Raw genomic sequence first — 21,888 nt, forward strand, 5'->3', positions numbered from 1 at the left:
ACGCTCTCTTTGGTCTGCAGATTGTTCGCGCTCACTCAGTTGTTGAGCCTGCAGGCGTTCTCTTTCCATGGTAGAGTGTTCGCGCTCACTTAGCTGTTGCGCCCGGAGGCGCTCTTGTTCCATGGAAGAATGTTCGCGCTCGCTAAGCGTCTGTGCTTGGAGTCGATCGCGTTCAGTGGAGGCTGCCAGGGTGGCGATGAATGCCTGCGCCAGCATCTTGTCCGCCTCGCTGGGGGAAGACACTGATGGAGGTGATCGGCTTCTGACAGTGCTCGTTGGAGATCCGTTCTCCTGGCGCGCTCCGAGGAGGTCTATCTCCTGGGCGCGCTTCTCTTCTGGTAGTGGGTCGGGTTCCGTCCCTGGAGCGCTTTCTTTATTCTGGAGCTCTCCGGGGACCGTCCCGTTGACGTTGTCGGGGGGTATAGTCATGTCATATCCCTCCTGGTCCCCCCCGTGAGCTTGGTCAGTTACGTTAGAACCCACTAGGGTCTCTACTGGCAAGGTCGCCTGGTCGCTAGGGTTTGACATGCTTTTACTATCCGCTTTTTCCACATTTAACGTCTGTATAAAGCTAGGTATTAGACTGGCAGCGTAGTCCTCTAGGTAAGGAGGTGGCTGACGTCTGCGCTGCGGGCGTTCTAGCTTAGGAGAGCCGTTTGTGGAGTGTTCACCGCTGGCCATGGTTAATATCAATATTATATTTAGATATTACACTGATATTCATCCGGCTCGAAGGACCAATTGTAACTGAGGGGTACAATTCCCTGACTGTATTGAGAGTATGGTATCATTAAACCACTACTTAGTTATGTACTTTAATTACTGGCCATACAGTACACGGTATATCTGGTGAACACCCACACAAGAATATGGCTTAACAAAGAAAGTTATATTTAGAAGTATTTATTATTAGAGCAGCAACAATAGGTTACAATATTGAGAATTATGAATTGCGCTTATATGGCGAAGAACACTTAAGTAGGTCAAGAGCGTAAGTCCATGAGCATATTAAGATGGGTATAATTGACACCACCTGTAGCATAAGAATTACATAAGGCACACTCGTAGTCAGCTGGAGATACTAAGGGGGTTCCCTCCGGTTGTAAGCCAGCAGGGGAGAGGAATGGTCGGGAGCAAAGTCTGGATCAACGAGGAATAAAGAGACTCCAGATACAGGAGACAGTGCAATAATCCTTTGGTCCGTAGACAAAGCAACAGCTATACTCCGGTATGCAAGACAGCATGGATGAAGCTAGCCAGCCTCTGTGGGTCCTAGAGGCGGGCTCGACGGTGCTCCTCACAGGGTAGATCCCACACAGCAGTGGGGTAGACGGTTCTCTGCTCCAGCAGCCACAGTACCAAAGCAATATAATCCAGCCGGAAAAGGCTCTGCATTCGTCGGTGTAGGTTCTCCGGTGTACATATCCAACGGTTCTCGTCTAGGACTCCTCGGATGGCGGCACGAGTTTAGGCCGCCCAGCCTGGATAAGTGCACTAGCTCGGTACGACGAACCGGTGGTAATGCTGGTCACTGTAGAACGGTAGCCGCACGATACACTATAAATAATAGACTATTACTTTACAATAGAATAAGTCGAACTCGACGATACAGCGTTAAACTCTGACACTTTAGCTATCAATTCGCACGCGGTTCTCAAGGCTCTATTTAGGGGCAAAAGGGGCCCACTTCACGGCACGTTGTATCGTGGTGAAGGCTTCAACGTTTAGTCAACTCACTTTTAGGCTAAGTTACTAAGTGCTTCTGTATCCACCTGCGACGTATTTATACGTAAGGTGAATAAACTAGTGCCAACCTCAGTTCTGTCTCGTATTACTGCGCAAACCTGGACATGTTGAGACATGTCTTAGCGGTAGCTTTGAACTTGCCATTGGGGGTATGGCCGTTGGCGCCTAGGGGTCACTGTCCAATAGGAGAACGAATATTATGGTCTGGCCTGTACCTAGGTAAAGGGATATTCCGTGTATATATACAAAGAATATACAAGGGATATCAGACGATATACAAATATTATACAATATATCTCAAGTAATAAATATATATATTCGGTTTAATCTGACCCTTTGTAACAATGATAGAAGCGTGCGGCTGGCTCTATAGACTTTAGAGTTCCATGATGATAGAAGCGTGCGGCTGGCTCTATAGACTTTAGAGTTCCATGATGATAGAAGCGTGCGGCTGGCTCTATAGACTTTAGAGTTCCATGATGATAGAAGCGTGCGGCTGGCTCTATAGACTTTAGAGTTCCATGATGATAGAAGCGTGCGGCTGGCTTTATAGACTTTAGAGTTCCATGATGATAGAAGCGTGCGGCTGGCTTTATAGACTTTAGAGTTCCATGATGATAGAAGTGTGCGGCTGGCTTTATAGACTTTAGAGTTCCATGATGTTAGAAGCGTGCGGCTGGCTTTATAGACTTTAGAGTTCCACGATGATAGAAGCGTGCGGCTGGCCTTATAGACTTTAGAGTTACATGATGATAGAAGCGTGCGGCTGGCCTTATAGACTTTAGAGTTCCATGATGATAGAAGCGTGCGGCTGGCTTTATAGACTTTAGAGTTCCATGATGATAGAAGCGTGCGGCTGGCCTTATAGACTTTAGAGTTCCATGATGATAGAAGCGTGCGGCTGGCCTTATAGACTTTAGAGTTACATGATGATAGAAGCGTGCGGCTGGCCTTATAGACTTTAGAGTTCCATGATGATAGAAGCGTGCGGCTGGCTCTATAGACTTTAGAGTTCCATGATGATAGAAGCGTGCGGCTGGCTCTATAGACTTTAGAGTTCCATGATGATAGAAGCGTGCGGCTGGCTTTATAGACTTTAGAGTTCCATGATGATAGAAGCGTGCGGCTGGCTTTATAGACTTTAGAGTTCCATGATGATAGAAGCGTGCGGCTGGCCTTTTTTTTTGTATTTTATTTTTTTATTATTTTTTAAACAAACACATAAACAAACATGACAACACACAATAGGATATACAAATACACATATGCTCCAGCTCGTACCCCCCTCTCCCGGACCCCCCATTGGATAATCCAACCATTATAATTTGTTCCTAACCAGACACTACCATTATATGCTGGCTTTTATTCTCTCCACCACTTCTAACCACATTGCCATTTTGGATTCATTGAGACCCAAAATTCTAGCTGTTGATATTTCTTGATAAATCACATCGAGATATGTAAGAATCCAGACCTTACGGCACATTTTTTCCGGTTGAAACCATCGTGATGCTATCAGCTTTTTAGCCACTGTGATACCGGATAAAACCAATCTCTTTAGCTGTGGAGGTACTGCATGCTCAAAGACATCATTCAGCAGTAATACAGAGGGGTGTACAGGTATATCCAGAGTTAAGAGATTTGACAATTGCTGGGTCACTTCTTTCCAAAATATCTTAACTGGTGGGCAGTCCCAGTACATGTGCATAAATGTCCCTTCATCCCCATTTGTACATAAGGAGCATTTGGAGTCTTGTTTAAGACCCATTTTGTTCAGTCTTATAGGAGTTAAGTATGTCCTGTGAATATAGTTAAGATTGATTTGTTGATGGTCCGGGTTCCTTGATGCAAGGCGTACATTTGCCCAGGCTTCTTGCCAGTCAAAGTCTATCTCCAGGTCTGGTATATCCCTCCTCCAGACTGAGTCTAGATGTAGGGTTTCATACGAGGCCGTTAGTAATTGATGATAAAAATCTGAAACAAAACCTCTCGATGTCTCTCTTTCATAGAAGAATTTGTGGTATCTGTGGTGTACAATTGGTATCCTTAATGGAACACCGTGAGCCTTCAAACATGCCAATAACTGTGCGTAAAAATAATATGAGGACTTGGTGAGATTAAATTTTTTGCATATCTCATCAAAACTACAAAAACCCTGTTTGTTGAAAACGTCTCCTAATGTGTGTATGCCTTGCTTTTCCCATCTAGGGAATCGTATAGGTTGTTTTCCAATCAAGAGTGCATTGTTATTGAATAAGGGAGTATGATTATGCCATGTATGTGGGATAGAGTCTTTTTTTTGTGTTTCACGCCATATCCGGATTGCATGAGTGATTATGGGGCCAAATTTCCGTTCGCATTGCTTAATTGATAATTTGGTGTACACTATGTCCTTCAGCCTATGTGGAGCTACTATATTTTCTTCTAAATTTCTCCAGGATACTGATGCTTGGGGATCAAACCATGTTGTCAGTGGTCTTAAAGTGTATGCCTTAAAATAGTGGTGGAAATCTGGAAATGCCATACCACCGTCTGCTTTGTTTCTCTGTGCGGTGGATCTTTTTATACGTGGTGGTTTGTTATTCCAAATAAATTTGTATGTGGAGGAGTGTAATTCTTTCCAGTAACCCTTTGGAGGGGGTAACGGTAGCATTGAGCTGAAGAAGTTGATTCTAGGTAGGACGTCCATCTTAATTATTGATATTCGTGCTTGTACTGAGTTTTTAAGTTTTGACCACCTGACAAGGTCGTATTTGATTTTGTTTTGGATTTTTATGTAATTGTGCTTCACCGTTTGGCTTATGGTAGGGAATATTTCAACTCCCAAACATCTAAAGTGTTTTACCATCGGTATCTCTTCTGGGAGGGTTATATTTCTTTTTGCAGGGGCGTTAAGTGGGAGGAAGGCCGACTTCGGCCAATTTATCCTAAATCCCGATAAATCTCCAAAGTCCTCAATCAACTTGAGAATATGAGGCTGGCCTTATAGACTTTAGAGTTCCATGATTATAGAAGCGTGCGGCTGGCTTTATAGACTTTAGAGTTCCATGATGATAGAAGCGTGCGGCTGGCTCTATAGACTTTAGAGTTCCATGATGATAGAAGCGTGCGGCTGGCTCTATAGACTTTAGAGTTCCATGATGATAGAAGCGTGCGGCTGGCTTTATAGACTTTAGAGTTCCATGATGATAGAAGCGTGCGGCTGGCCTTATAGACTTTAGAGTTCCATGATGATAGAAGCGTGCGGCTGGCTCTATAGACTTTAGAGTTCCATGATGATAGAAGCGTGCGGCTGGCTCTATAGACTTTAGAGTTCCATGATGATAGAAGCGTGCGGCTGGCTTTATAGACTTTAGAGTTCCATGATGATAGAAGCGTGCGGCTGGCTTTATAGACATTAGAGTTCCATGATGATAGAAGCGTGCGGCTGGCTCTATAGACTTTAGAGTTCCATGATGATAGAAGCGTGCGGCTGGCTCTATAGACTTTAGAGTTCCATGATGATAGAAGCGTGCGGCTGGCTTTATAGACTTTAGAGTTCCATGATGATAGAAGCGTGCGGCTGGCTTTATAGACTTTAGAGTTCCATGATGATAGAAGCGTGCGGCTGGCTTTATAGACTTTAGAGTTCCATGATTATAGCGTACGCTGAATATCCCCCTCTAAATGAGATCGGCAGGGGGGGGGGGGGTTGTTCAGAGAAAAAGCAGGCAGTAATAAACCACCCCACCCTTGTTGATATGTCTATTTGATAAAGGGATGTGGACAGACAGGGAGGTTCTGTGATCTACAGAGATGTTTTTCCTTTGATGGTTTCATTATTTGAGGCATTATAAAGAGTGTACATGGTTAATCCCTTTGATGGTTTCATTATTTGAGGCATTATAAAGAGTGTACATGGTTAATCCCTTTGATGGTTTCATTATTTGAGGCATTATATAGAGTGTACATGGTTAATCCCTTTGATGGTTTCATTATTTGAGGCATTATAATTAGGGATGTCCGATATTGGGCATTAAAATGTAATATCGGAAATGATCGTATCGGTTTAAAAAAATTATAATAAGTATTTTTTTTTTACATTTATTTAACCTTTACCCAGGCAAGCAAGTAAGAACAAATTCTTATTTTATTTATTGTGAAAAGTATGCATAATGTTGTGTTAATTCCACAACAAGATATGTAATGTTAATTACCTGAAATTATTCAAGGAGGGGGGGGGGGGGGGGGTAACCCCGCATATATCGGTATCGGTTGATATCGGTATCGGAAATTAAGAGTTGGACAATATCGGTATATCGGATATCGGTAAAAAAGCCAATATCGAACATCCCTAATTATAATGGTTAATCCCTTTTTTTAACGTGTGCCAGTTCTTTATTTTTTTTTAAAGATTTTTTTTTTTGCGTTTATCGCTTTTTACTACAGGGCAGTCCAGTAGAGAGAGAGAGAGAGAGAGAGGAAGAACGGGAGACAGAGTGGGGGGGAAGACATTCGGCAAATGACGCCGGGTCCGGGAATCGAACCCGGGTCGGCCGTGCCGCGACGCAGCGTGTTACATGGTTCGCCACTTGGGCGCCCCAGCGTGTGCCAGTTCTACAGTTCAGACACATTTGTCACCTGAGATGGATTGGTTCGAACAGCTAAACATTTCATCTCAGTCCATGGAAGTACCATTTCTTTTTTCGAAGAATATTGTACCTTTAGGGCATTTCTGCTTTATTGGAAAGACATGTATGCTAGGCTGAGATGTATGTATTGAGATATATACATATATATATATATATATATTGTAATTTGAACATAATGTGTTAGGAAATATTATGCATATTCCACATTACATATATTATTCATTGTTTGATGACCAAATTGGTGCATTCCAAAGTTATTAATGCAAACTATAATCATTGGGACCACTAGGTGTCATTGTTGCACTGAATGAAATACCAGTCCCAGTTGCTCTCGTGTGTGTGTGTGTGTGTGTGTGTGTGTGTGTGTGTGTGTGTGTGTGTGTGTGTGTGTGTGTGTGTGTGTGTGTGTGTGTGTGTGTGTGTGTGTGTGTGTGTGTGTGTGTGTGTGTGTGTGTGTGTGTGTGTGTGTGTGTGTGTGTGTGTGTGTGTGTGTGTGTGTGTGTGTGTGTGTGTGTGTGTGTGTGTGTGTGCGTGTCTGTGTGTGTGTCACCCGTGGAAGCCATTGCCAGGCGGTCCTTCTAAATAAGATTGTGTTCCTATCTGGTTAAATCAAGGTTTCATTGAATTAGGTTTAATTGAATTTCAATTAAAGTTTGTCTCGGGGCCAGCAAGTGTTGTTCTGTTTGTAAGAGCACGAGTGAGTCAGCAGCCCCTTTTAAACAGCGATAAAGAAGACCCTCTTGTTATGTCAGCTTTGCCTCTTTTTTTTCTTTTTTTACAATGAATCAAACAAAGCCGGCATAATACGGCCCGTGTATGATTTTGATCTCCAAAGATTTGCATCCAGTCCTGATGCCCCTGACCTTGGATATGTCTGTAGGCTCCATAAACATTAAATGTTACGTCACGTAGCCTACATTTTCATGTCCCAAAAATGTATTTATCCTGCAGTAGATGATGCCTTTTTGTCTCAAGGTTGGTGTCTGAGTTTACTGGTCAGTGGCTACTTTTTAGGTAAAAGTTCATTATTATTATTATTATTATTATTATTATTATTATTATTATTATTATTATTATTATTATTATTATTATTATTATTATTATTATTATTATATCATATGGTCAGCCTTTGATCCTATCCCACCTTTCATGCAACAACTGATAGCTGGATGGCGTAATATTAATGCGGTTGGTGGTGTGTAGATAGTGGGATAGGGCAGCGCTCCACTTGTGAAAATAGTGATTATGATATTACCTACAAGCTACATTAACACTTTGATGACCGATGGGCTTAGTCTAATTAGTGGCTAGAGGACCGGGGAATGTAAACAAACATGTGGGTTTTCTAACAGCTATATCTATACTTTATAGTGTTGCTATCTGTCCATTCTCATTGTCAATTGAGTTCATAAACCGTCCCTTCAGAATGGCTTAAAGAAAAAAAAATCCATCGGTAGGTTGTCATTTTATAGCGCCGTGAATATAAGCTTTATCGCAGATTTTGTATCATCTATTTTCTGGAAAGCTAGTTATGGGGCTAAAGGCTACTAACATTATATTCAACGGCATTTACCGTTGTATATATGCTAATGAAATAACATAAACTGCTTATGATCCGGACTATCCCAGAGCATCTATGGATGAAAGGGGGGCGGCGGGGGACATCGATTAGTATTATTGATTACCAATACAGTGTCCGTGTAAGTAGCCACATTCACAGATCGATTGCTTGCGTTGCACAGCAAGCTCCGATCCGGCTATAAATTAGGTGATAAATGTCTTACCGTCAGCCCGTGTGATACCCGGCAGCATTTCCCCGTTATCAATCGGCATCTGGTAGATCGATATGTCCATTGGTTGATGATAAATCCCCTTATTCCATGGTGAAATCTCTGCTTCGAAACGTGATACATGGTGCATGCTGTTGGTTTGTGATCAGAGTAATATGATACTCCGTTGGAGGGTAAAAAAAGAAAATTCCATTCGCCCACAATGATACTGCAGTGGAGCGATGGCGCCCCTAAGAGGATCTGGCCGGTATTGCATGTTGCCGATTCCACAGAGGTGGGTAGATCTGCAGAGTCGATCTGGGATCTTGATCCGGTTATTAATATGGAATAAAACAATAACAACTTGCCACGGCTATATACATGCCTCTGGTCCACAACGCATGGCACCGAAACACGTATATATACGTGGCTGGTCCTTAAAGTGTTAAGGCCCTATCCCCCTGTTCCGCCATGGCGGCAGTCCCATTTACACAGACGCCTTGCCACCTGAGCTGCTGGCTTAGCCTAATGCCGGAACAACAACAATGCCCCCCCATTCCATGTTCGTACCTGTTATACAGAACGGCGAGGCAGATCCCACCTTAAACAGGCTGTGTAAAAGGGGCTAGCAATTAGGCCACATACATACATACACATAATACATAGGTATATGTGTGTGAGTAGTATTATGAGTAGAAAAGGTCATTGTTGATCTCTGATTGGCATGTTTTTCTGTGCAAGTTTTAAGAGTGAGTCAGCCATTTTAGATGTCTTGTTTGTTTGTGTCACTACACTAAATTTGTGTGTCACTACATACACTTAAGAGTGAGTCAGCCAACCAGTCTTACTGTACGCGTGAGTCATTTTTGGGTCTGTTTTGTGTCTGTGTCCAAGAGTTACATGTGAGTCAGTCATTTTGGGTATTTTTTTTATGTTTGTGTAAAAGTGTCGGCCATTTTGGTTCACCTCTGCCTGTGGTTGCAGGGCAAGGCAGTTCTGGAAGATTCTGATCAGGTGCGTCTGAGAGGAAGGAAGTAAGGCTGCTGCTCGCTCGGCTCCGCCAGACTCGTATCATTGGCTAAAGCTTACAGGTGTGCTGTGGTCTTTGCCTTGTTCGCTCTGCCTCACCCACCAAGTTTGTCTTTTTGCCAAAACTAGTGCTAGCTTGCTATTAGTGGCACACTGGGTTACAGTACATGCTATTAACCAAAAATGCTTGGCATTAGCTGCCTTCTGTTAGGTTTCAGAGTAGTCATTGAGATACCATAAATTCTCAAATAAAAGCCAAGTGTCAAATAGTGGCCCGGTCTCAATTAATAGCCGGGTTAGTTAGTTTGGGTTAGTTACAGTTAGTTACAGTTAGTTACAGTAGTCTATAACCAGTGCTTCTCGTGTTAGGGGCAACACGTGTTAGTCTTGTTATTCTCTAAATACAGTAGGCTATTGTATAGACTGTAGTAGGTATAGAAATGATAAACTAAACTTTACGGTATTAAGACAATGTAAAAAATATAAATATAATAAAGGCCTGGTTCTCCCTTCAGTTGAGGTAAATAAAGGCCCCAGTCATTATTTGAGAATTTACAGTAAGTATAAACTGAATGAACCTGAACTGAATTAACTTATCTTAAGCTCCACCTTCTTTTCTTGACGCTACAATCACAAGTGCTGATTTCCTCGCTCAAGTTAAGAGAGGGTGGAACTTGTGATATTGGATCTGGATTGATTAAGCATGGCAGAAACATTTTGATTATGTCTTCATGATCAGGATCTCACAAGATTCTTTATCAATAATGTACTTTTCCAACTGATCAATAATGTACTTTTCCAACTGCCTACATTGGATAGATATACTACAGTACATGAGTAGATTGCATTTTGCCTGGATTTATCAGCTCAATTGAATTTCTGCTAGCCACTCTTTCAGATCTGTAGTTGATTTGATAATCAAATCAATAATGCAGGGGGGGGGGGGTGTATTCTAATGCAGGATGAATATCAAACCAAAACTGCTTGGGTTTACTTACTAGTGCAGCATGTAGCGTTGTTCCTCAATAATGCAGATTGTAGATGTGGATAAATGTGGCGTTTTAAGGTTGAGGTCTGTGAGTGAGTGACTGAGCAGTGAGCACCAGACATTCTACTACACTGCACACACTATACTACACTACATTCAGGGCCGCCTGGGAGAAATGCGAGGCCCTGTGCGAGATTTAAACGCGAGCCCCCCCCCCCCCCCCCCCCCCCCCCCCCAAAAGGTTAAAAAAAATAAAAAATAAAAATTATATATATATATATATATATATTTTTTTTTTCATACAGTCAACATATTCTTAAATAATAGCGCTGCCCGAGGCGGGGCATGATACAGTCAACATATAGCAAGAGAGAGAGCGAGAGAGAGCTCCCGTTCTACAGTCAATATACAGTGTACAGAGAGAGAGAGAGAGAGAGAGACACATTGGAAAGAAATTGAAATGCTATTTGGCCCTAAACAGAGAGTACACAGTGGCAGAATACCTGAGCACTGTGACTGAAGATCCTTGACTAGGTACAGACTCAGCGAGCACAGCCTAGCCATCGAGAAAGGCCGCCATAGGCAGACTGTGTGTGTTAGAAAGAGAGAGAGAGAGAGAGAGCATGTGTGTTTGTCGTGTGTGTGTGTGTTAGAGAGAGAGCATGTATGAGAGATCCAAAAGGACAAAGATCAACACTTAAATCCAAAGAGAGAGAGAGAGAGACACATTGGAAAGAAATTGAAATGCTATTTGGCCCTAAACAGAGAGTACACAGTGGCAGAATACCTGAGCACTGTGACTGAAGATCCTTGACTATGTACAGACTCAGCGAGCACAGCCTAGCCATCGAGAAAGGCCGCCATAGGCAGACTGTGTGTGTTAGAAAGAGAGAGAGAGAGAGAGAGCATGTGTGTTTGTCATGTGTGTGTGTGTTAGAGAGAGAGCATGTATGAGAGATCAAAAAGGACAAAGATCAACACTTAAATCCAAAGAGAAGAGGGTCTATACCAGAGAAACCAAAGCAGCAAGGAGCCAATGGCCGACATCAGCTAAATAGGCTAGCCAGGTACTGTGACACCAGGCCACACACAGCTTTGGCCAACGGCCCAACGCTACCCAAGCTACACAAACGACCAAGACATTCACACACAGCACATGTCGTATCTCCAAATGTTGTGAAGTAGCATATGTTTTGCCTGGAAAAAAACATCGTTATTAACAAAACATTCGGGAGGGGAAGGAAGGAAGAGTGGGGTAATGTCATGACATTTTCATTAATCTTACCTGCACCAAGGAACGCAGGGCGAAAGGCCGCAACACAGGTCTCCACGTTGACGAAAGGCCTCTCGCTGGCGGGACAAAAATAAGCCAGAACCCCCTGCTATTCTCACGGCTAATGTCAATGGTCGTAGCACAAGCTAACAGCTAACTCTAGCCTAGGCTAACTGATAGCATCAAACTAACGTTACGTGCGCTGCCGGCAGCTAACGTCGTAGCTAAACAGCTAACTGGCTAACACGGCTATCGCTAACCATTAGCTAACGCAGAAGCAAGCTATGCTGTTACCACTGAAACTACAACATGAGAAAAGCAATACAGGCGCTGACACCAGGCCACACACCGTTAGCTACTAACTCCATACTACAACAGCTAGTCGACCAGTTTGGCTCCAGAGAGAGAGAGAGAGAGAGATCCACGGCGGGAATATAATAGGTTGCATGAACTCACCATAACGCAGTATCAATGGTAAAGTTGGAAGGAGACTTTCTTGGCCCACGGTGTAATTTCTTCTGATCATGCTGCTTTTGAAAAGACATCCACTCGCTCCTCTGAATAGCGCTGAATTAGATCATCCCTGTACCTCGTGTGTCCGAGAAGAGCCCGGAAACACTATCCTAAAATCTGTAGAGCAGCAAAGCCGCAGAAACCGGAACTCTGCAGAGCCGCAGAGGCAGGAACAAGTCAGACACATTCTACAAACGTGTCTAATGTGAAATATATAAGCATATAAGCAAAACTAGATTTTAGGTCTGTGATGAAAAAGGGCCTCGCGGGAAGGGGGGCCTCACAAAAAAAAATAAAAAAAAATAAAATAAAAATAAAATATATATATATTTTTTTTATTTTTTTTATTTTTTTATTTTGCGAGGCCCCCCTTCCCGCGAGGCCCTGTGCGACCGCACTGCTCGCACACCCCCTGAGGCGGCCCTGACTACATTAGACTACACTATACTACACTTCACTATACTACACTACATTAGACTACACTACACTATACTACACTACACTATACTACACTACATTAGACTACACTACACTGTATCTTGTGATTATTATCAATTTCATGACAACAACTGTAAAACTCTGCTTGGGGCGCTAGAAAAAGCGCCCTTCAGGCATCATATTTGAAGAGAAATGTTGTTGCTAGGTCCATTTATGTTGCTCTGTGCATCTTTCAATTGGCCGCGTTGCGCAGTGGGGCGATATTTCATTAGTCATTATTACTTATTAAAAAAACAATTATTATATTTTTTGCGGTCGAAATCTACTATTATAGAACAATCCAAAACCTCTTCTTTCGTCTTATTTCCACCAGGGGGGGTGGTGCCCTAGCGCCCTCTATGCACCAGCCGCCACTGACTACACTACACTAAACTACACTACGCTACACTACTCTACACTAGACTACTCTGCACTGCAAGACTGTGTGAGTGAGTGTCTGGGTGAGTGAGTGTCACTGGGTGAGTGAGTGTCACTGTGTGAGTGAGTGTCACTGTGTGAGTGAGTGTCACTGTGTGAGTGAGTGTCTGGGTGAGTGAGTACCAGACATTGCATTCATGCTTTGTGGGGATGGTACAGTGAGAGAGAGAGTCAAAGTGAGAAGTTCTGTACAATAACAGAGAGAGTTGCTGTACAATCGATGTGCACTAAGCTTGCTCTGAAACATAATAAATATTTTGCTACAGCAATATGGGTCCGTGGAGTGTGAGCGTGAACGGTGCATGTGTGTGTGTTTAAGAGAGAGTCGTTTTGGTTTCCAGGATCGTCTGGCCCTGTTTATCAAATGAATGCATGACTTGGGCATGAAGGGAATGCATGAAAACAAAGGTTCAGTCATACATTCAGTCCGTGAATGCAGATCTATATGATGATGGCCTATCAGGCATTGACATGCATGTGTACTACACTACACTACACTACACTACACTACACTATAGTACACTACATTACACTATAGTACACTACATTATAGTACACTACATTACACTACACTATAGTACACTATAGTACACTACACTATAGTACACTATTACACTACACTACACTATACTACACTACACTACACTACACTATATTACACTACACTACACTATACTACACTACACTATAGTACACTATTACACTACACTATACTACACTACACTATACTACACTACACTATAGTACACTACACTACACTATAGTACTACACTACACTACACTATACTACACTACACTATAGTACACTACACTACACTACACTACTACACTACACTATAGTACACTACACTATACTATACTACACTACACTACACTACAATATACTACACTACACTACACTACAATATACTACACTACACTATACTACACTATACTATACTACTCTACACTATACTACTCTACACTATACTACTCTACACTATACTACTCTACACTACACTACACTATACTACTCTACACTATACTACTCTACACTATACTACACTATACTACACTACACTATACTACTCTACACTATACTACTCTACACTATACTACACTATACTACTCTACACTATACTACTCTACACTATACTAATCTACACTACACTACACTATACTACTCTACACTATACTACTCTACACTACACTACACTATACTACACTATACTACTCTACACTACACTACACTATAATACTCTACACTATACTACTCTACACTATACTACTCTACACTACACTACACTATAATACTCTACACTATACTACTCTACACTATACTAATCTACACTACACTACACTATACTACTCTACACTATACTACTCTACACTACACTATACTACTCTACACTATACTACTCTACTCTACACTATACTACTCTACACTACACTACACTACACTACACTATACTAATCTACACTACACTACACTACACTACACTACTCTACACTACTCTACACTATACTACTCTACACTACACTACACTATACTACTCTACACTATACTACTCTACACTACACTACACTATACTACTCTACACTATACTACTCTACACTATACTACTCTACACTACACTACACTATACTACACTACACTACACTACTCTACACTACACTACACTATACTACACTACACTATACTACTCTACACTATACTACTCTACACTATACTACACTATACTACACTATACTATACTACTCTACACTATACTACTCTACACTACACTACACTACTCTACACTATACTACACTATACTACACTACACTACACTACACTACTCTACTCTACACTACACTACACTATACTACACTACACTATACTACTCTACACTATACTACTCTACACTATACTACACTATACTACACTATACTACACTACACTACACTACTCTACACTACACTACACTACACTATACTACACTACACTACACTATACTACTCTACACTATACTACTCTACACTATACTACTCTACACTACACTACACTACACTACTCTACACTATACTACACTATACTACACTATACTACTCTACACTATACTACTCTACACTACACTACTCTACACTACACTACACTACACTACACTACTCTACACTACACTACACTACACTATACTACACTACACTACACTACACTACACTACTCTACACTACACTACACTACACTACACTACACTATACTATACTACACTATACTACACTACACTACACTACTCTACTCTACACTACACTACACTACACTATACTACACTACACTACACTATACTACTCTACACTATACTACTCTACACTATACTACACTATACTATACTACTCTACACTATACTACACTACACTATACTACACTATACTATACTACTCTACACTACACTATACTACACTACACTACACTACACTATACTACTCTACACTATACTACTCTACACTACACTACACTATACTACACTACACTACACTACACTACACTACTCTACTCTACACTACACTACACTACACTACACTATACTACACTACACTACACTACACTACACTACACTATACTACACTATACTACACTACACTACTCTACACTACACTACTCTACACTATACTACACTACACTACTCTACACTACACTACACTATACTACTCTACACTACACTACTCTACACTATACTACTCTACACTACACTATACTACACTACACTACACTACACTACACTATACTACTCTACACTATACTACTCTACACTACACTACACTATACTACACTACACTACACTACACTATAGTACACTACACTACACTATACTACTCTACACTATACTACTCTACACTATACTACACTACACTACACTATACTACACTACACTACACTACACTACACTACTCTACTCTACACTACACTACACTACACTATACTACACTACACTATACTACTCTACACTATACTACTCTACACTATACTACACTATACTATACTATACTACTCTACACTATACTACTCTACACTACACTACACTATACTACTCTACACTATACTACTCTACACTACACTACACTATACTACACTACACTACACTACACTACACTACACTACACTATACTATACTACACTATACTACACTACACTACACTACTCTACACTACACTACTCTACACTACACTATACTACACTATACTACTCTACACTATACTACTCTACACTACACTACACTATAATACTCTACACTATACTACTCTACACTATACTAATCTACACTACACTACACTATACTACTCTACACTATACTACTCTACACTACACTATACTACTCTACACTATACTACTCTACTCTACACTATACTACTCTACACTACACTACACTACACTACACTACACTATACTAATCTACACTACACTACACTACACTACACTACTCTACACTACTCTACACTATACTACTCTACACTATACTACTCAACTATACTACTCTACACTACACTACACTACACATACTACTCTACACTACACTACACTATACTACTCAACACTATACTACTCTACACTATACCTACTCTACACTACACTACACTATACTACACTACACTACACTACTCTACCAACTACACTATACTACTCTACACTATACTACTCTACAATATACTACACTATACTACACTATACTATATAACACTATACTACACTACTCTACACTACACTACACTACACTATACTACACTACTACACTATACTACTCTACACTATTACTCTACACTATACTACTCTACACTACACTACACACACTACTCTACTACACTATACTACACTACACTATACTACTCTACACTATACTACTCTACACTATACTACACTATACTACACTATACTACACTACTCTACACTACACTACACTACACTATACTACACTACACTACACTATACTACTCTACACTATACTACTCTACACTATACTACTCTACACTACACTACACTACACTACTCTACACTATACTACACTATACTACACTATACTACTCTACACTATACTACTCTACACTACACTACTCTACACTACACTACACTACACTACACTACACTACTCTACACTACACTACACTACACTATACTACACTACACTACACTACACTACACTACTCTACACTACACTACACTACACTACACTATACTATACTACACTATACTACACTACACTACTCTACTCTACTCTACACTACACTACACTACACTATACTACACTACACTACACTATACTACTCTACACTATACTACTCTACACTATACTACACTATACTACACTATACTATACTACTCTACACTATACTACACTACACTATACTACACTATACTATACTACTCTACACTACACTATACTACACTACACTACACTACACTATACTACTCTACACTATACTACTCTACACTACACTACACTATACTACACTACACTACACTACACTACACTACTCTACTCTACACTACACTACACTACACTACACTATACTACACTACACTACACTACACTACACTATACTATACTACACTATACTACACTACTCTACACTACACTACTCTACACTATACTACACTACACTACTCTACACTACACTACACTATACTACTCTACACTACACTACTCTACACTATACTACTCTACACTACACTATACTACACTACACTACACTACACTATACTACTCTACACTATACTACTCTACACTACACTACACTATACTACACTACACTACACTACACTATAGTACACTACACTACACTATACTACTCTACACTATACTACTCTACACTATACTACACTACACTACACTATACTACACTACACTACACTACACTACTCTACTCTACACTACACTACACTACACTATACTACACTACACTATACTACTCTACACTATACTACTCTACACTATACTACACTATACTATACTATACTACTCTACACTATACTACTCTACACTACACTACACTACACTACACTATACTACTCTACACTATACTACTCTACACTACACTACACTATACTACACTACACTACACTACACTACACTACACTATACTATACTACACTATACTACACTACACTACACTACTCTACACTACACTACTCTACACTACACTATACTACACTACACTACTCTACACTACACTACACTATACTATACTACACTATACTACTCTACACTACACTACTCTACACTATACTACACTACACTACACTACACTATAGTACACTACACTACACTATACTACTCTACACTATACTACTCTACACTATACTACACTACACTACACTATACTATACTACACTACACTACACTACACTACACTATACTACTCTACACTAGGCCTGCCGCGATAAGCAATAAATCGATTAATTGCCACGATAATTAAAATTAATGCAATGATTTTGACGGGCGCGATTAATTGCTATTTGCGCGTTTGTTTTAATGAGGCGGAACCAGTGCCCCTTGTCAGTCACTGTCCGTGTTGGGAGGCGGGCCGCTGGCTTTACTACAGAGCACAGCACGGGAGCTCCGTGGGGCAGTAGCAACACCACATATAGCTTAACTACATTTCTCAATGGTGTTGCTCCTTTTAACCAAGTAGCGTTATTTATAGTGTAACGTTAGCTATTTTTAGACCCAAGTAGTTACTCGCTACTGCCCGGAGAAACTGGACTGCTAAATAAAGATGAAAGATCGAGTGTTGATTCTCATTCAATGCTAACATTAGCTAAATAGCTACCAAACGAAATACAACGTATAGCATAGCTACAACACAGAATAACGTTAATACAATTACATGCATCATTGTTTACAATGAACGGGTGGGGCTAGTCAAAGGACTGGACACGGGGACAAGTTAAACATGAATTCATTTATTATAACGTAGTAGGTAGTTTTGAGTCGTGCTGCAGTGCCTACGCACCACAGCTATTCTATTATATACTGCTTTGACGCTTCCTCCTCATCGTTGATTGCCTGTAGTAGCTGCATCTAACGTTAGTAGCCAACGTTAAAACTAACCTAAAGTTAGTTGTTCACCAACAATCTCAATATTTGTTTTATCATTAGCTCAAAAACACAACCGGACGAGACAAGTTGGCCGCTCATAGGTGCCGCTAGGATAATAACAACAATACTTCCGGTCGGTGGGCTTCAAAATAAAAGTCTAAAACACCGGAAAAGACGGAGCGGTGGGCTTCAAAATAAAAGTTTTGGGAAATAAATTTCTAAAAAAAAAATTCTCTAACCGGTCGCAATAATATCGCTTATCGCGATATTTTCGGGGGCAATTAATCGCCCAGCAAAATGTGTTATCGTGGCAGGCCTACTCTACACTATACTACTCTACACTATACTACACTACACTACACTATACTACTCTACACTACACTACTCTACACTATACTACTCTACACTACACTACACTACACTATACTATACTACACTACACTACACTACACTATAGTACACTACACTACACTATACTACTCTACACTACACTACTCTACACTATACTACACTACACTATACTACACTATACTACACTACACTATACTACACTACACTACTACACTACACTACACTACAATACACTACTACACTACACTTTACTACACTACACTATACTACACTACACTATACTACACTACACTACACTATACTACTCTACTAGGGGTGTAACGGTACACGTATCCGTACTGAACCGTTTCCGTACTGGACCTTCGGATCAGTGCGGCTGTGTACCGAACGATTGCACCGGTACGTTAACCACTAACGAGCACACATGCAGAACTTTATTTTTTTTGCATGCAGAATTTAATTTAAGGTTTCTTTCTGCTCCTCTTGAGTGTAGAAAGAAAGCCAAGCTGGGTCCCGGTAAGAAGGTTTCTCTCTGGTCCTCAGAAAGCCAAGCTGGGTCTCGGTAAGAAGGTCTCTCTCTGGTCCTCAGAAAGCCAAGCTGGGTCCCGGTAAGAAGGTTTCTCTCTGGTCCTCAGAAAGCCAAGCTGGGTCCCGGTAAGAAGGTTTCTCTCTGCTCCTCAGAAAGCCAAGCTGGGTCCCGGTAAGAAGGTTTCTCTCTGGTCCTCAGAAAGCCAAGCTGGGTCCCGGTAAGAAGGTTTCTCTCTGGTCCTCAGAAAGCCAAGCTGGGTCCCGGTAAGAAGGTCATCACCCCCGACGGACGACAACTCCAGCCTCCCCTCCAGCAACCTGGACCAAGTCAAACTCTACGATTTCAACTTCCTGGCTGTGCTGGGGAAAGGAAGCTTTGGCAAGGTGGGACACGCACACACACACACATACACACACACACACACACACACGCAGCCGTGTAAACAATAATAACAAATCAATATAATTAACTCTGGACATGTGCATATGGGCAACAAGGTGCGAGATGAGGGTATGTATGCCCTCTCAGTTATATTTGCCCTACAATAAATAGTTACAATATATAATCTCTAATAATCCAATAATCTAAATCTAATCTGGTAATCATCAGGCATGTATGGCTAGTATGATGAGAAGAGGCCAATACTAATCATGCTTGTATTGTCGTGGATGTACCTGGGGAATCATTAGCTGGTCCATAGTTGGTTGTTACAAATGTATTCGGTTAAACACAGTGGCTTCAGAAGACCCGACCGGAAGTCCTGGTCTGGTCTGGTCTGGTCCTGGTCCTGGTCCTGGTCTGGTCTGGTCTGGTCTGGTCTGGTCTGGTCTGGCCTGGTCTGGCCTGGTCTGGTCCTGGTCTGGCCTGGTCTGGCCTGGTCTGGTCTGGTCCTGGTCTGGTCTGGTCTGGTCTGGTCTGGCCTGGTCTGGCCTGGTCTGGTCTGTCCTGGTCTGGCCTGGTCTGGTCCTGGTCTGGCCTGGTCTGGTCTGGCCTGGTCTGGTCTGGTCTGGTCTGGCCTGGTCTGTACTGGTCTGGTCTGGCCTGGCCTGGTCTGGCCTGAACTGGTCTGGTCTGGTCTGGTCTGGTCCTGGTCTCTGGTCTGGTCTGGCCTGGTCTGGTCTGGCCTGGTCTGGTCTGGTCCTGGTCTCTGGTCTGGTCTGGTCTGGTCCTGGTCTCTGGTCTGGTCTGGCCTGGTCTGGTCTGGTCTGGTCCTGGTCTCTGGTATGGCCTGGCCTGGTCTGGTCTGGTCCTGGTCTCTGGTCTGGTCTGGCCTGGCCTGGTGATGGTGAAGGAGGGAGGACGCAAAAGCACGTCCCCCCCTAGACTTGAAGTTAGACCTACGAGTGGTTAGGAGACCCTTATCAGCCGATCTGAGGGCCCTGGCGTTGGTATAGGGGGTGAGGAGGTCTGCTAGGTAAGCAGGGGCTTTACCATTTAGGGCTTTATAAACCATTAAGAGGACCTTGAAGTCTATTCTAAAGCGCACCGGGAGCCAGTGGAGGGAGGCAAGTACAGGGGTGATGTGAGCTCTCTTCCGGGTACCTGTGAGCAGTCTAGCGGCAGCGTTTTGGGGGAGTTGTAGACGGGCTATGGTGGATTTATTTAGCCCCAGGTACAGGGAGTTACAGTAGTCTAAGCGTGAGGATATGAAGGCGTGAATTACTCTTTTCAGGTCTGAGGGGGAGAGAATGGCCTTGATCTTGGCTATGGACCGGAGCTGGAAAAAGCACCCCTTCACCACCGAGTTTACCTGCCTATTGAAGGAAAACTCTGGGTCAAAGAGCACGCCCAGGTTTTTAACAAAGGGCTTGACTAGGGGAGACAGGTTACCCAGGCTGCTGGCAATGACATTGGTTTGGTTTGGATGGCCGAAAAGGAGGATTTCACATTTTGAGTGATTGAGCTGTAGAAAATTGTGTGCCATCCAGCATTTGATGTCGTCTAGGCAGGAATGAAGACTGTCAAGATTGTTTATATTGTTGGGTTTCATGGGGAGATAGACCTGAGTGTCGTCAGCATAAAAATGGAAAGAGATGTTGTGTTTTTTAATGATCAGACCAAGGGGCAGCATGTATAGGGAGAATAGGATAGGGC

At 41.9% G+C, this 21,888-nt stretch overlaps 1 protein-coding gene across 1 annotated transcript in view; it reads left to right on the forward strand.

Annotated features, from left to right (window-relative positions):
• LOC311231823 (protein kinase C alpha type-like) overlaps nt 1-21,888 on the forward strand; it is a 316,426-nt gene that overhangs the window by 233,120 nt on the left and 61,418 nt on the right. The window contains 2 exon segments of the mRNA XM_084318445.1: nt 20,039-20,082; nt 20,084-20,177. Of these exon segments, the coding sequence (XP_084174571.1) occupies nt 20,039-20,082; nt 20,084-20,177 (138 nt within the window).

This window comes from Notolepis coatsorum (assembly GCF_963971535.1).
Source record: "Notolepis coatsorum genome assembly, chromosome: 7".
Lineage (NCBI taxonomy): Eukaryota > Metazoa > Chordata > Actinopteri > Aulopiformes > Paralepididae > Notolepis > Notolepis coatsorum.